The sequence below is a fragment of the Saccostrea cucullata genome, unplaced genomic scaffold, assembly GCF_032062105.1.
Source record: "Saccostrea cucullata isolate Sc308-1 unplaced genomic scaffold, CSIRO_AGI_Scuc_v1 ctg49, whole genome shotgun sequence".
NCBI classification, from domain to species: domain Eukaryota; kingdom Metazoa; phylum Mollusca; class Bivalvia; order Ostreida; family Ostreidae; genus Saccostrea; species Saccostrea cuccullata.
The window spans coordinates 299,807-315,607 of NW_026925976.1; the positions used below are offsets into that span (position 1 = coordinate 299,807).

General features: G+C 31.8%; 1 protein-coding gene across 1 annotated transcript in view; it reads right to left on the bottom strand.

Moving 5' to 3' along the window:
* LOC134270215 (uncharacterized) overlaps positions 1–15,277 on the bottom strand; it is a 75,931-nt gene extending 60,654 nt beyond the window's left edge. The window contains exons 1-10 of the mRNA XM_062752405.1: positions 15,099–15,277; positions 9,209–9,290; positions 8,774–8,878; positions 7,401–7,811; positions 7,117–7,230; positions 3,960–6,779; positions 2,951–3,034; positions 2,464–2,736; positions 1,414–1,701; positions 756–836 (exon numbers count right to left, since the gene is read on the bottom strand). Of these exons, the coding sequence (XP_062608389.1) occupies positions 756–836; positions 1,414–1,701; positions 2,464–2,736; positions 2,951–3,034; positions 3,960–6,779; positions 7,117–7,230; positions 7,401–7,811; positions 8,774–8,878; positions 9,209–9,260 (4,228 nt within the window). The 5' untranslated portion in view covers positions 9,261–9,290; positions 15,099–15,277. The remainder of the gene's footprint in view (positions 1–755; positions 837–1,413; positions 1,702–2,463; positions 2,737–2,950; positions 3,035–3,959; positions 6,780–7,116; positions 7,231–7,400; positions 7,812–8,773; positions 8,879–9,208; positions 9,291–15,098) is intronic.
* Between the last annotated feature and the right edge of the window lie 524 nt (positions 15,278–15,801).

Sequence of the window (15,801 nt, forward strand, 5' to 3'; positions counted from 1 at the left end):
ATTTTTTCATCAGTGTTACACAGTTTATTCTATCTAATAATAAATCAAGGAAAAATCAATAAAGAGATTCAATAAATAAATATATCAATAAATAAACATACTTGATCGCTTAACTATCATTTATTTTAAGATTTCATTAATCCCACACAGCACAAAAAACATTATAGAAGAGACATTATAGAAGAAAAGTAATATGTCTCGATATTAGTACTAGTATTTTTAAAATTTCTCAGTAAAAAAAGAAAAGAAAATTATAGATATTGAAAGATATTTAGAACTATGAAAAAGCTTAACAAGTTTGACATCAGATTGTCACGTCACTTAATATCAAGTGATTGCTCCGTGAATCCTATGACTTGCATAGTACAAGTCTTTGTCAATTTTCACAAAATTTTAGTGTATGGACCTGATTTTTTTTACATACTAATAAACAAAAGATAGGAATTTTATCAGACATAGGTCATACTTCACAGTACATATATAATAGTTTTTTTCCGTAAATCAATAATTATGTACGGGAACTTATCTAACAACCCTCGCATTTTAACGTTTTGAACAAAAAAATTTAAGAAATAAATAAAAATCAGCAAAGCACGATTTTCTTGTGTTAAACATCCATAACAAAATAGACAGGTTGTAGCAAGCACTACAGATATTAAATAGATGTATGATTTTGAATTTTAATAAACCTGAAACAGAGCTATCAAATTTACAGTTCATATAATATATGACTTTTTAAAAACTAATATACTCACTGCTTTCAAATGTTTGCATGTATTGCTGTTGGTTTTTGTTGCTGAAATCTTGACCAAACATCTGCGTAAACTTTTGAGAATCTAAAAGAATTAAATGAGCATAAATTTATTTGCCAAAATGGAATCTTTTTATTTCATTTTTATAAGCACTATTTTTTATAGAGGAAAAATTAAAAAACCCACACTGATAGGAATTTAATCTATTGTGAAATAGTCATTGTAAACAAAAAGATATAAATATTCAAAAAACTGTATTCCTATTTCATATTTATATAGACAAATATACATTTAGGCAATTATAAATAAATATTAATACAGACATATTCTTAATCACAGTTATAATTGATAAAGGAGTTCTTTAAAGTTAACTTCAGCACTTGATAATAAAATGGTCTTTTTTTCATTAACTGTGCATACATGCAGGTACATTATTAATGTCTATAATTATGTCCCATAATCTGAATTAATATTCCCAGGAGTTATCTATAAAAACTTTTATTGCCCTTTGCACTTATTTAGACTTTCTGCACGCAATATCTCTTGTCATTGTCTGTATTATTCAGTACTCGGCGTTTTGAGTACAGGTGAACTGACACAAAGAAATAAAAACTGAATAGACAGCAGCAGAGGACTAACCTAATCAACATTTTTGTCTCACCTTTTCCTTGCACTGTCACTATCATGGCTTTTGGATTCATATATCCGTCACTGCTGCTACATGTATATTTCCCATTGTCAGCCTCATCTACAGAGCTGAATACAAGTATCTTTTTATTGAAGAAAAAATTAATTGTTTGGTCTTCTTTTGGATGAAATGGCGCCCCGTCCTTGAACCAAGTTATCTCTAAGTTTGGATTTGTTGAGGAAATATCACAGAGAAGTTCCAGTCGACCACCAAGGGTGGGGGACAATTGAGTTGGCTCATGCACAATCTTAGCCGTACTACCTGGTAATGCAAAAGTTGCAATTAGATTATGATTCACAGAGTAGAAACCAAATTAAGCCCAGCTTTGATTAATGTTAGAAACAGGTATCTTATAAAATCTAGATATTTATAATAAGTAATATATATCAATGTCTGTTCCTATAATTTTAATTTAATTATTTTGTATTTTAGCCTATCATGTGGTTGAATGAAAAAAAAAACCATTGAAGTACAATCAATATTGATTCTCTAAATTATTATGTGAAATTACCGACCACATTAGCTTTATAGTTACAAAATAAACAAGAGTGAGGACAATATTTTTTTCTTTCCACGACATTTTATTTTTGTTATTAATGGTAAAACTGGATGGAGAACGTTGTTAGAATTTTCAGTACTTTAATTAATCTAGTTCCTGAGTAATAGTTCCTGAAATGAATTTAATATTATGGAGGCACAAAAATATCAACTGCAATAATCTATCCTATGAATACAGCTAAATATGCTTAAATATTTTGGTGTGTTATATGGGACTGAAATTAATACTTGAAGTACTCTTTGCCGATTTGAAATAGCAGTCTACTTGTCTATTTTCATTTTTTTTAAAAATAGTTAAACTAGAGGTATTAAAAAATCGTCTTTTGCCAGAATTTTCTAAAACGGACTTCAAACTATTTGTAATTAAAGAAAACGCCATAAATTGAAATTGAACAATTGTTTTCCTTCATTTCTTTAAAGAATTCAATAGTAGAATAGAATTATATGTCTTGAAAATGAAATTACTTGGAGAATCGATAACCAAATCGTGGGTAGCGGAGGTCTTGAACAGGTTATTAGCGACACACATGTAGTTTCCGTTGTCTTCAGGAGTAATTGATTCGAACACTATCTTCCGTTTGTTGTTAGCAAAGTATATCTTTGGATTGTTTGGCGGCGGTGTCCAAGGTACTCCATCTTTTGTCCACCTGATTTCCATATTAGGATCAGCTGATTTAATTCCACATTCAATCTCGAAAAATCCCCCATTATTTAACTGTACTTCTTCTACTGTACTCTCTGTTTAAAAAAAAAAGAATTTTAAATCATGATTAAGTTTGCTTAATTTGTAAATTTTAAAAAGATTTTTATTGAAGGATTGGTTTTAATGTATATATTGTAATGTTATCATCTCGTTGCAGAACTCATGGGTCTTTTTAGTTCTCGAAAACGACGAAAAAAGCTATGGCATATAATGTTAAAAAGTTCTGAGAAAATTGAACCAAATACTCACGTGGTGGGTTTCTCATCATAAATTGTGAACCACCCGTGTTTTGTGGTGAAAGAAGCATGTTTTGTCCTTGCATGCTTCCTGTACCTAAAAAATACACAATAAATTTAGCAAAAATACAAGTAAATAGACGTTCTCATACAAGTGCATGCAAACATTTCCTAGCATTTCGTTCCTTAAATGGGAATTCACTTCTTTATTGAAAAATTTATATCTTTGATATTTTTAAGGATTGAGAAAAATGAAATAAATTTATCCGATGAATAAATTAAGCTTTTATTAGATAGCCAATGATAAATAACTAGAAACATGCATCTCAATTTATAAAAGCCATGGAATTGCAAACAAGCAGAGGATGACCTCAAGTAATTTTATTTTATATGATTTGGTTAGTACTATTAAATGATTCTAGCTTAAATATTTAACAAATATATGTTACTATTGTTTATATTTATATTTTAAATAAACCGATTTTGACAAGTACGAAACAATCTTCGCATATTCATGCATAATGGAACTTCATATTCGATAAAAGTAGCTGGTTGCTTTACACTTCATCTGAAAAAAATATATCTATCCTCCCCATCCTTGATATTGATAGGAAATATAAGCTGAAACATATGGAAATAGCGAACAGTAAGAACGATAAAATATGTAACAGTAAACATGCATATAACAGGTTTAAAATATGAGGCGATTCGTGATTCGGGATACCAAGGGAAATGGGAAAAAAAGCAGGAAAAACTTTTGTTTAAAACCCAAAACATTTTGTACAATTGTATCATTTAAAAGCAAATTCTAAGAAGTAAACTATTGTTTTCAAGCATAAAACATCGACTGACGAATACTTTGGAAATATTGCAGGGAAGAAAGCTGGGTCAAAGCGTTCAAACAAACCAGAAGACTATACATTTTGGTTGTCTCTCATACTCTTGCTTTAAAGCCGAATTTTGCTTCCAAAACACCAAGGATTGATCTAATTCTACTGAAATATTTGCAGATGAAAATTCACCAGATGGGTCAACTCTGTTCTGCAGATCCATCATGTTTGAGTGATGTGCTTCTGGCGGTGATGCTGTTTGGATTCCACCAGTTTGATCAAAATCGACCATTCCACCAGTCGATGGGATTGGTATATTGGACATCACTGCATCTTGTGGTAGTGGTGGTGGCATCACATTTCTGCTTGCCATCGATTCCATCGATCCACCAATTTTACCAACATCGACACTATGAGCCATTGAAGGAACAGGCATAGTTGGCATCATAGAATGTTGTGGAGGAGGCATCATTTCTGTGTTAACAGAATTCGATACTCTTCCAGATGACAATGTGTTGCCATCAGAGCTAACCTTTGACGACATACCATCACCTATAACTTGATTTGTTCTCTGTGGTTCGGGAAAGTCAAAATTGTCAAAAGCATCCCTTGGGGGTGGAGGAGGCACTTGTCTTTTTTTTCGACCTGACCTAAAAAATGGCTGACCTTGCATTACGCCATGGACCTCATTTGGTGCAAAACGAGGACCCCATTGAGAAGATCCAAAGAAATTTGGCGAACCTATTACCTGTTGAGTTTGGATTGTCTGTTCTCGGTTGTTGCTAAACCCTCGATGTTGGGGATCAGATTGAAAGGCATGTTGTTGCTGTGGAATAAACCACTGTTCCCCTACTTCAGGACTTCTTATCACGCCTTGCGAGGTAAACATTTCAGGTCTGTGTTGCTCTATTATGTTTACAGGCGTGTGCTGAAGCTGCCCATTAGGTAATATTTGCTGATGAAAACTTTCAGACGGAAGTGTGGACTCACGAATGTTTACACTCTGTGGTGTGTTTATCCCAATAGATTCCGCCCTTGTATTTGAAGGTAAATGCATTTCGACGATATGTTCTTGATGATCAGCTCCAGAATTTGGATTAATCCAAACATTATTTTGAGCATGTGGATGAGATATAAACGAGTGTTCTTGTTGTACAGGAGGTATTTGATCTCGATTTTGAAAGACTGAATGAGGGATATTCTGTGGTTGTTCAGGAATCATGGGCAAAATCCTGCCTGGGTGTGCATCAGGAACATTTAGTATGTTGTTTTCATGCCTATTGCGTGTAATTGGCTCTTGAGTCGTGGTTGACCGGTCGTTAGTGACTGGCACTTGCCCATTTCCCTTAGAAACAAAAAAAGTTTTAGTGCTAAAACTGGAACTCCACGCCGATCTATTAGGACCTATCAATTCTTGTCGTTTACTCTTCCTGAAGTGGGAAGTGCCTTTAGCATCCACTGTCATCTGGTCTTTCTCTTCTTTAAAATGTGCAACGTCTGGCCTATGCGTTTCTTCACGATTTGATTTTTTTATTTCCAGCAAGTCAGGTTTCAAAGTCTTTTCATTTTCGGTTTTCTTTATATGTAATCTATTACGACGTACTAATTCTTGTCTTTTTGTGTCCTTTATGCCTGCCATTTCTGGGGTAATTCTTTTCGTCTTTGCTGCTTCACTTATATGAGATCCATCTGCACTCACTACTCTTTGTTGTTCTTTTTCTTCGTACCTTGAACCATCAGGGCTGTAATGTTTATGACTACTTACATCAATTACTTCTCCATTTGGCCCTATCATAGTCTGGACAGGACCTGAGGGTCGTTGTATTTTTCTCTCCACGGTTAACAGAGGACGACCATCCTTATCAAAATTAACTCGTTTATTGGGGACTGAATTTTGTTCAGTTGGCCAATTGATTTGAGACTGAGGGTCAAATGAAATCTGTGTGTTTCCATCTGAGTCTACTTTTTCAATTTTAGAAAGAATTTGACCGTTGGGCCCTGTTATCAAATTCTGAGCAAGACGCTCTCTTTTCCCGTCATTGTTCACCTTTGTGATTGATGTTTTAATTGGTTTACCATCCATCCCTAAAATAGAACCTTCTTCACTTAAAATAACTGGATTTGTTATTTGTACATCGTTGTTTGTTTCTTTTGGTAGTACACTAGGGGTAATTTTGGTTCCCATTTCTAAAGGACTATCCATGCTTTTAGTCCTAACGTTTTCTTTAATGTTGTTATTTTGGGTTTCTGGCTTCACAATTTGCTGTTCTTTATTCTCTGTATGATCAAGCCGATTCAAATGCGAATCAGTGGGGTAAATATCGCTTGATGTCACAGGACCATCGATAGCCCTTTGTGTTACTGCTTCTTGATTACTCTTACTTTCAACGGTCTTATATTCTTCTGGATTTTGATTAAAGCTTTGCAATCCTTGTCGATTTTGATCTTTTATGTTGATCTGATTTTGGTCACGTTTAGAATTATCAACTTCAAGATTGCTGGTAAATGCACGCTGCTCCAGATTAGCTAAGGAATCAGTATTTTGTTTTGGGTTTTGGTTAGAGCTTTGCAATTCTTCTCGATTTTGATCCTGTATACTAATTTGGTTTAGGACACGTTTAGAATTATCAGATTCAAGTTGGTTCGAAAATGCACGCTGCTCCAGGCTCGCCAGTGAATCAGTATTGGTGTTTTCTGGCCAGGAGTTTTGATTTATGACATCATTAACAGCCGGGCTGGCGCTATGGACTGGTCTCTCAGTAGTTGTAGTCTTTGGTCTTTTGGACTTTTCTATTCTTGTGACCTGCTGCAGTCGCTCTATTTTTGGTGTTGGCTCGATGTTTGTGGGTTTTTGCTCAGTAAGAATTGTTCTATCATTTTGCTGAACAAAATTTGTGGAAGGGGTGCTTTGAGAATTTTCTAATTTATACTGAATGTTTCCTTGTTCATCGACCTTTCTTTCACCAGACAACAGTCTATGCTCTAAAAGCCCTTGAGGGTCTACTATCCCTTCTATTCACAAAATAAATAATTAATATCAGACTTATTTAGGATTGGCTCTTACTCTCTGGATAGAAAGAAAGTTATGATGAGGGTACTGTAGACCACATATATACAAGAAATTTTTTTATGTGTTTTGAAAAAAACATGCAATACACTATGTATATCAAATATTAAATTTTCCGTCTTTATCGTGCGGTTGTATCAAATAAAAGTACAGGTACAAAAATTTAATGCCTTCTTTTTAAGGCATAGGTGAGATCTAAATCATTAAAAGATATGTCTATAAATTGAAGAATAATTGTACGGATAAAATTATTATACTTGAGTAGAAGTTTCAAAATCAAACCTGCGTGTGAAGGAACTCCTCCAAACATTACAGGGGATCCTTGGGAGACCATCATTGTGTCTCCTTGTACTGTTGGTCCGTTAAACTCTGCCATCTGAGTTTCTGTTACAGGAGCTGTAAGAGAGGGAAAAAAGAGGATTGATTGATCGTTGATTTTCGTCCCGTTCGAGATATTTCACTCATGTAAAGAGGTGCAAAAAGAATTCTAGTATTTTTACACTAAAATAAAGAAGTTAAGTTTTTATGTTATCTTAAATATGCTTAACTCAAGAAATCTTATATACCTCGAAATTGAGAAGGCAGTCTCCAAACACCTGAGTTGAAAACCATCTGGTTAATTCGTAGGCCCGGATCTTGCTGTGAGCTAAGGAGAACATTCTGCCCTCTTACGGAACCTGATCCTAGTCGAATAAGCCCATTATCCCAATCCAACCAGAATTCACGAAAGTTGTTGCAATCCAAAATGGCACCGGGGCGAGCATCTAGCTGTCCGGTTTCAGAAGGTGGAATTCTATCAAGTGAAGAAAATGGGTTACGAGAACTACCAAGCTCAATACCAAATCCCAGTTTGTCTTGACGCATTAATTCTATGTACGCGTTGTTACAAGATCTTATGCTGAAGGGCAAATACGAGAACTGCTGGGCGGACACTAAGGGACTAAATGGACCTGGTCTCTCCACTTGGAATGTTTCCACTAAAAAAGAATGTTAAGATGAATTACTAGACAAAGAAACTACTTCGATTTAAAAACTCTTTGAAATCAGTAAATTAGTAAAATCAGAAAATTTAAATTTTGATGTCTCAACCATTAACGGTTTATAATTTGCCACGGTCCTTTAAATGGTTTTAGCGATATATTAGGGATCAAATTTCCTGTTTTAAGAACAATGTTTTCTCTTGTTCTGTTTATCATTATCATCTTTTCTGAGTGTACTTTAGACTAAGTTCACTCCAAGTCAAAATGATATAGTCCGGAGAAAACGTAGCATTAGTGTCAAATACCTCATAACGACATTTGGTAATTTATAGTGAAATGCACTCTGAGAAAAATGTTTTTTAGTAAATTGCGAGAAATAAATATGACGGAGATTAGAAATTTTCCCACACACCTTTTCCTTACCGACGCCTTTTTCACTAATAAATCGCTTCGGACATTTTATCATGTATTTAACCCCTTCCCCGCAGTCACGCATTTTAATGCAAATACCCATTTCCTATTTCTAACGCAAAATCACGCACATACCGTTTCCCCGCAATCGCCCATGTTTACGCGATCTAAAAAGTTCATTTATTCTTCAATTTATTACCAAATTCCTTCTTTATTATACTTGCTTAAATCTCATAAAATAAGAAAAGTTATTTTCTTATTAAAATATTACGTCATAATATCATTTACGCTAAACTTTAGAGAAACTTGTACCGCGGTATAAAGTGCCAGCGGGGAAATGGTGAATATTTCTAAGATATGTACATTAAGTGTATGTTGCATAACAATTCAGTACGTTGTAAAGAGATAAACACGTAAAGTGATTCATTTTCAAAATCCATTAGCATATATCTTTGACATGGAAACTCAAAATAAGTTTTATTAGTAAATTTGCAAGAGAAAATACACTGCTTATTACAGTCATTAACTTAGTTGCACGTGACATTTACCTTGACATGCTTCTCCAATATACCCGTTCATACACTGACATCTTGGAGGAACAACACTCCTATTACATGATCCACGTCCGTTACAATTATCCGGACAGCATAATACTGAAAATTAAACAAATCAAAATCTAAAATTAGAACTGAAAAAATGATATCTATATATTTTTAAAAGTTGGTTCTTGTGACATACACCAGATACTTATTACCGAACACGAATCTGAATGAATAAGTAGCAAACATATTTTTTACTTTTAACAGAAGTATCCAAACTTCGCAGACAAAAACAGTATTTAAGCACTTTATTGAAAGCATAAAATATCGTGCTATTTGTTTTCAAAATTTTAATTTAAAATTGATAATAAAGAATCCATTTCATATCATATAAGAATGAACCATTAAATGAAAAAATGAAGATTTAAAACGAAGAATAAAGACCTGAAGCGACGAGAACACAGGCTGCTAAACCTTTAAGCACACAGCTGGCCATTATATCTGCACCACCATGGAGATGAGTACGCTGAAACAGAATACAGAATGCTTGTTAAGCGTGTTTGTTATTTTCGTTGATATAAATGGACAAGATAGAGTAAGACCCTTTTTTGTGCATGGTTTGATGTGTCTTTTAGAATGATGCAACAATTTTTAAATTGAAAACTGCTTATGACCCCTGCCAAAAAAATGAGTATCGGTTCTAAGTTATGGGATACACATAGGACACAGGAAGGTCAGAAAATGTGTCAATTTACGAATTTTCTCATTTTTATGCAAATTTTAATCAATTTTACAGCACATTTTCTTTCAGAAAACATAGAGCACAAGCTCTTGTGTATCTACCAAATTTATATTTTTCATATACTAATATCAGATGTATATTGTTTGTAAAATTCTCAGATAGCAAGCTTGTACGCTGTGTTTTCGGAAATGAAAAGTTTCACAGATTTGACGAAATTCCATCAGAATTAAGGAAATTCGGAAAAAACGTCCTAATTCTGGACACTCTTGTGTAATCTTTGAATAAAAACTAGTGCTGTTTTTAAAACAATTATTAATTTACGAGATTGGCTTCTCAGCTTTCAAGCAGATTTTTGTCGTGACCTCTATTTAAAAAATTCTACAGAATGTTTTAGTTCTTACAAGAAACTTAGATTCTATAATGCTAATTAAACTATATTCAATTTAACTTCCATGATTAAATTTCATACCGTAAAGTGAGGAACTATATTTTGTGGATGAATGTTATTTAGAAGGAAATGATCAATTTTTCTCTTTTACAGTATTTCCAGTGTTGTTAAGTTTGGATTCCTATTTTTACATGCAGCCTGCACACAGAGTAATTTTGTGCAAGGAAATATTATAAGCTAATCCTAAATTATATATTAAATTAATTTTCAGTAATGATTTCATCCTATTTGGCAAATATTTTATATATATCTTTAAAAAAGGCACAATTTAAGCTTAAAATTAGCACTTTTTAGTAATATCTAAAAAATAACATCTCAGACCCACACTTTTTATTTCATTTTATGAATACATAAGATCATTTTAACCACTCTGCTGAAATTCAGAAAAAGCATTACTTTCAAATGATTTTATTGCCTTTAAAATTTTTAACACCAGAAAAATAACATTTTCGAGTGCAGAAAGGTCAAATAATTGACTAAGCAAAGTGCTTTGAAACTATTTTTGTTGTCACAATTTTTAATGTGACTATTTAAGATGAAAAAAGACTGTGTTTGATCCAATAATTCATTTGGATTAAAATATTAACAGAAAAACTTTGAAAATTGATATAAACGTAATTTTAATGCAAAAATGTCAACTTCATTGCTCCGTAGTGTTTAAAGAAGCGCACTGACCCCACTTTTTGTTTTGATATTTTATTAAGCTATGTGTGTAGATTTTAAAAATTTACTTGACAGAAAATTCTTTTGATGACAGGAACCAACCTCCTTAAACTACAAACTATCAAAGTTTTTACTGTGTTCTGATATTTACATCCATTAAGGGGCTAGATTCAGTGGTTACCATACCTTGTCCTTTAATCAATTTGAATTAATATGATAATCATTGCTTTTCAGTTTCAATGTATCATTTTCTTTGATGTCGATAGCATATATATCTTGACAAAACCCTTTCTTATAGCGGATGTAGAAGTAAATTTTCTCTTCCTTTAAAAAAAAGGACTGTTCAGCGTGCAGTGTAGGAAGGGGTTTCTTAAAATAAAAAGTTCTTCAAAAAAGTCCCTGTTTGATTTAAAATAAAACAAAATAAACTTGAATATAATTGTGGATGAATTATAGCCCCCATGACTGATGGTTTGTGATATAGATCGCCGGTTCCAAAAAGACAGAGTATTCCGTCCTGACACCCAGTGTTAACCTTTGTTTGTGGTCTACTGCTCTTTTTTGTACAGAAATGTATTGTTTCTAGCAATAGCACATCATCCATAATACAAGGTTATTGATTAAAGAAGCAAAGTCTAGAATGATTCGCACAGTCAGAAGGTCAGGATCTTAACTTTGAGACCTCCCAATGCAAAAACGTGGTTTGAAATCAATTTTTGTTACGTGATATGTTAAAATTGATATATAATCGTGTGTTTTCCTGAAACAAGGAAGAGAAATTGAATCATAGAATGCTTAAAATGTTAACTGAAAAGCGATAAATGCATCTATTGTTCATATTCTTTACAGTTAAATCTCTCTTTTTAATTTCTAACAGGTCTGTTTTATATATTCACAAAAATTAAAGAGAAAACGTGTATAATCTTATAGCAAGTTTCATTCGATGTTTGAATGCTTCTTGTGCATAATTATGCCTCCAAGACAAACTGGTATCTTTTATTATTTTAAATGAATGTAACACACCCAAAATCTGACGTCTCATATTCATATCACAATTCAAATGAGTTTATATTAATATAACTTAAAACATATACCAATAATTAAAACACAGCTCACATCTATTCTTCTAACAAACATATTAGGAATGTCTTGATAAACATGATCACTAATTATTTTTTATGATGTCCGACACGACCTCATTAAGTGTGATTATTTCTGTTCAGTGGCGAATCTGACGATTTATTTTACAGTCAAATTTAAAAGTACCATTACTTCCTTTTACAAGTATACAGATATTATTTAGGAGATACTATATCAATACTGATGCCGAAATGTCCATGTATTACGTAGATTTTTACTTAAGATTTGCAGCAAAGCAGATAACATCTGACCCCAGGACCATAAACTGAGAAAAGACTTAATGATGGATAATGCAAACTTCTTTTCAAAGATCTTAAAAATAAGTAACATTTAAACCATATTTGAATAAAATGAATAGTTAAAAGGCAGAACTATGAACATTATAGAAAGCTACAATTTCTCTCTATTTTAGAAATGTAATACTCGCATCATAAAAATTTTTTAAATAGGTCAAAAATATTTGTCAATCAAGAAATAAGTATCTTGACAATTATTCAATGAATACATGTGTTTTGAAAATAATTGCACGTTTGTAAAATAGTACAGTAAAAACACATAATGATTTCTTATTTTAAAAATGATTTTAAAAGCGGATGTTTCTTGCCAACAGGGTATGCTTCTCTAACAAAAATTTACTATAGTTTATATAATTGTTTATGAAAGTAATCTATGGTGAATACTGTGATACTCTGATTTTCTCAAATACTTTTAAAAAGATTACAGCCATAATAAATTTCAAATTAAATACCAGTGATTTAATATTATGATTTAAAACGTTTCCCCAAAAATCGTAAACCATAGAAAACTAAAGCTAACTATAGCTCTTTTTGTTAGGGTATCCTTCCTGGGCATCTTAGCCCATCTCTGGAATTCCCAGAGGTCCATTTTTATGCCCTGTTCAGATCTGTATTGAAATCAATGTTCGTTATTTTCTCTCTTCCTCTATGCCTGCCGGTAGGCAGGGGATGCTTTTTCCTCCTCGGCACTGATCCCACCTCTGAAGTTTTAGAGGTCCGTATTGGCTCTGCTCCAGTTTGTATTGTTTAATGGACTTTTGAGCTCGAGTACTGTTCGTTTTCTCCATATATTTCATTTCACACTTTATATCATGTTGGTTTGAAAATTTTGACAAGTATTTTCACAGGTTTATATGATTCTGGGGCCTTCTCATGATTGATTTATCAAATAAGGAAATTTCCTGATTTACTCACGATGTAATTGTTTCCTTCGCAATGTAAACAAATTGTATATTGTAAGAGAAAGGTGGGCGTATATTTTTTAAATGATGATAAAGTACCTTGTTAATAATGTTAATGACGTATTACAAAAAATGTTTTTATATATTACAATGATATACTTGTATCTCATAAACCTTGCAAAACTAGTTCTGACGAAAAAAAGAGCAATTCAACATCCAACTAATTATAGGATTTAATATTTATGTATTAACATTTATGCAGAGTTATTTTTCATAATGTAAAACTGTGATATGATATTGAACTTAAATCTTATAAGCTGAGTTTTCTACTTTTACCTTTAGGGTTATTTTCAGATTACGAAAGGATCTTGTTTTGTATTTAATTTATCGCTTACTAACAACAATGAAAGAATCAACAGTAAAATGCAGCAACAAAACTGACAAAAAATATACGTATATCTGATATGAAGATTGTTCGTTGGAAAATAGTCACCCTATTTAAAAAACTGCTTCATTTCAATTTATCTTTATTTTAGAGTATTAAAGATTTTACCTATCTAAAATTGAATTTTCTCTCATGAATAGGTGTGTACATAAATATGATTTTTATACATTAAAAAAAGATGTTTTGGTCTAGAAAACCTTTTTTTTTTTATCTTGGAAAGGTTACAAAACTGGTAAAAGTTTACGTTATATAAACACGAATCCCACCTAGAGTGCAGTGGGAGTTTTAAAGATATTTCGATGAATAATTTCAATAAATTACTTGCACATATATAAAAAATAATTGAATTAATATTTAATATATAATTTTTTCACTTTTAACATAACGTGAATCGTGATATGAACAAAAGATCGGCACATCAAATTAGACAGTGCTGCGCGACAACAGACCACAATTTGACACAAAAAATTAAGGTTGAATCGCTAATGAACCAGAGATATAAAGGGAGTTGTCACTTTGTCTAAATTGATCTAAATTTACTTTTTATTTTGTAGAATCAAAAGAATTTGAGAAAAATTGATTTTAGAGCTTATAAATTATACATTTTTGTCTAAAGCGCACAAAGGGCTACTGTCGATTATTAAATATTTTTACCTATTTTTTAATTAAAGATATTCGAATTTTGTTAATAAAGTCTTTTCCTTACAAAATGAAATAGGACAGAGATAGTCACCAATGCATACTCGGAGCAAAGAATTCATGTAATCTTGAAACACACGGCCACAGACACTTAATCTAGTCTTTGTTAAGAATTTAAGTTTAAATAAAAGAGAAGGAATCTTGAGTAATTATCCAATTTATGCACACTAACTTTAATTTGTTTTTTATAAACCATTAACACAGAAATGGCGTGTCACAGTCGTTAATTCCCTGATGAACGATGTATGGTGACATTCGTTAAACCCAATCAGTCTCATAATATACCCACTGTATACATAATCATCTAAATAAACACTTTTTATAGTGATAAATCACATCCAATATACCCAATGTATAAATAATCATCGAAATAAATATTATTTATAGTGAAAAATAACGTATCATTTAAAGCTTATCTCTGTTTATATTTCACAAGAAATATATAAACCAAACTAATCTTTCGGTTCTTTTTGATAATTTCTAATTTCAAGACTGTCATCAAAACTAAAAAGAGGGTAGGAATGAGAAACTTTGATGGTTTCTACTTCTTCTGTGTTTATTTGGTGGGTTGAGTCTTTTTAATTAGATTTATAATATCTATCTTAAAAATTAGAACAATGCAAAATATAATATTTAGAAATTGATAATGTCGAGATCTTTTTTAATTATGTGAGAAGACATGAAATCATATAATTCTCCTTTTTTCTGTTAAAATAAAATCTTGTCTTTCCAGATTCTTGTAATACATAACACATTGCTCATTATACTTAACCAAGGTAATTGCAATCAAGCACATTCATACCATTAATTTGACAGGAAAACAAGTCTTTATGTGTCTTAACACATCCTAAATAGTCTCTTCACATTTGTGGTTTACTCACTTGACAAAAGAAACCAACAATTTAACTTCAATTTGTTAAGATAAAAAATAAACATTTCGAGCACATTAATGGACAATTTAATAGAAATCAGTGATATTTTAAAAATTTTACGACTTACCTATTGCTTGTCCTAATTGCACATGTCCTTTCTCTTTTTCTTGCAAACTTTTCGGAAGAAACAAAGACTTTGGTTACTAAGTTGTGATCAATCTAAGAATGACGTTTGATTTATATAACTTGTTATCCCTTTGGAGAATATCAGTTCGTTTGTCAAAGAGCACAGTTGATATATTGCGTATATGAAGTTTCATTCAGTAAAGCGTATAATGTATTAATTCAAGGAATATTAAATGCACACTTAAACCATAGCGTAGGTCAAAGATTATTTACGCAACACTACATTTCTGGCGTGTTACCGGTGAAAATTTTTAGTTGAAATAAATGTGCACATGCGTGAAATAACTCATTTTTTCATCTGCAAATAGATACCAAGAAATATTAATTATACACTGTAGATACGAATAAACATAAACATTTAACTTAAATTGAATTGAATGAGAAATTTATTTTCACATTTCAAATCAAAATAATAGCTTAATTTTACAACAAATCTTACACTTTTAATTACAAGTCTATGTGTCGCTTTTAAAAAAGAAATACGTGTATCTAGATTTATAATGAAAACGTTTTCAAAAAGCTTTAAACGTTCATACCTATAATTAGAGGTTTTTTTTACATCTGATGTCAAAGGTATATAAATACAATTTTTCTTAGAAAAATCTATTCAAAAACCTTTGCATGAGAATGATAAAAAAATTTCT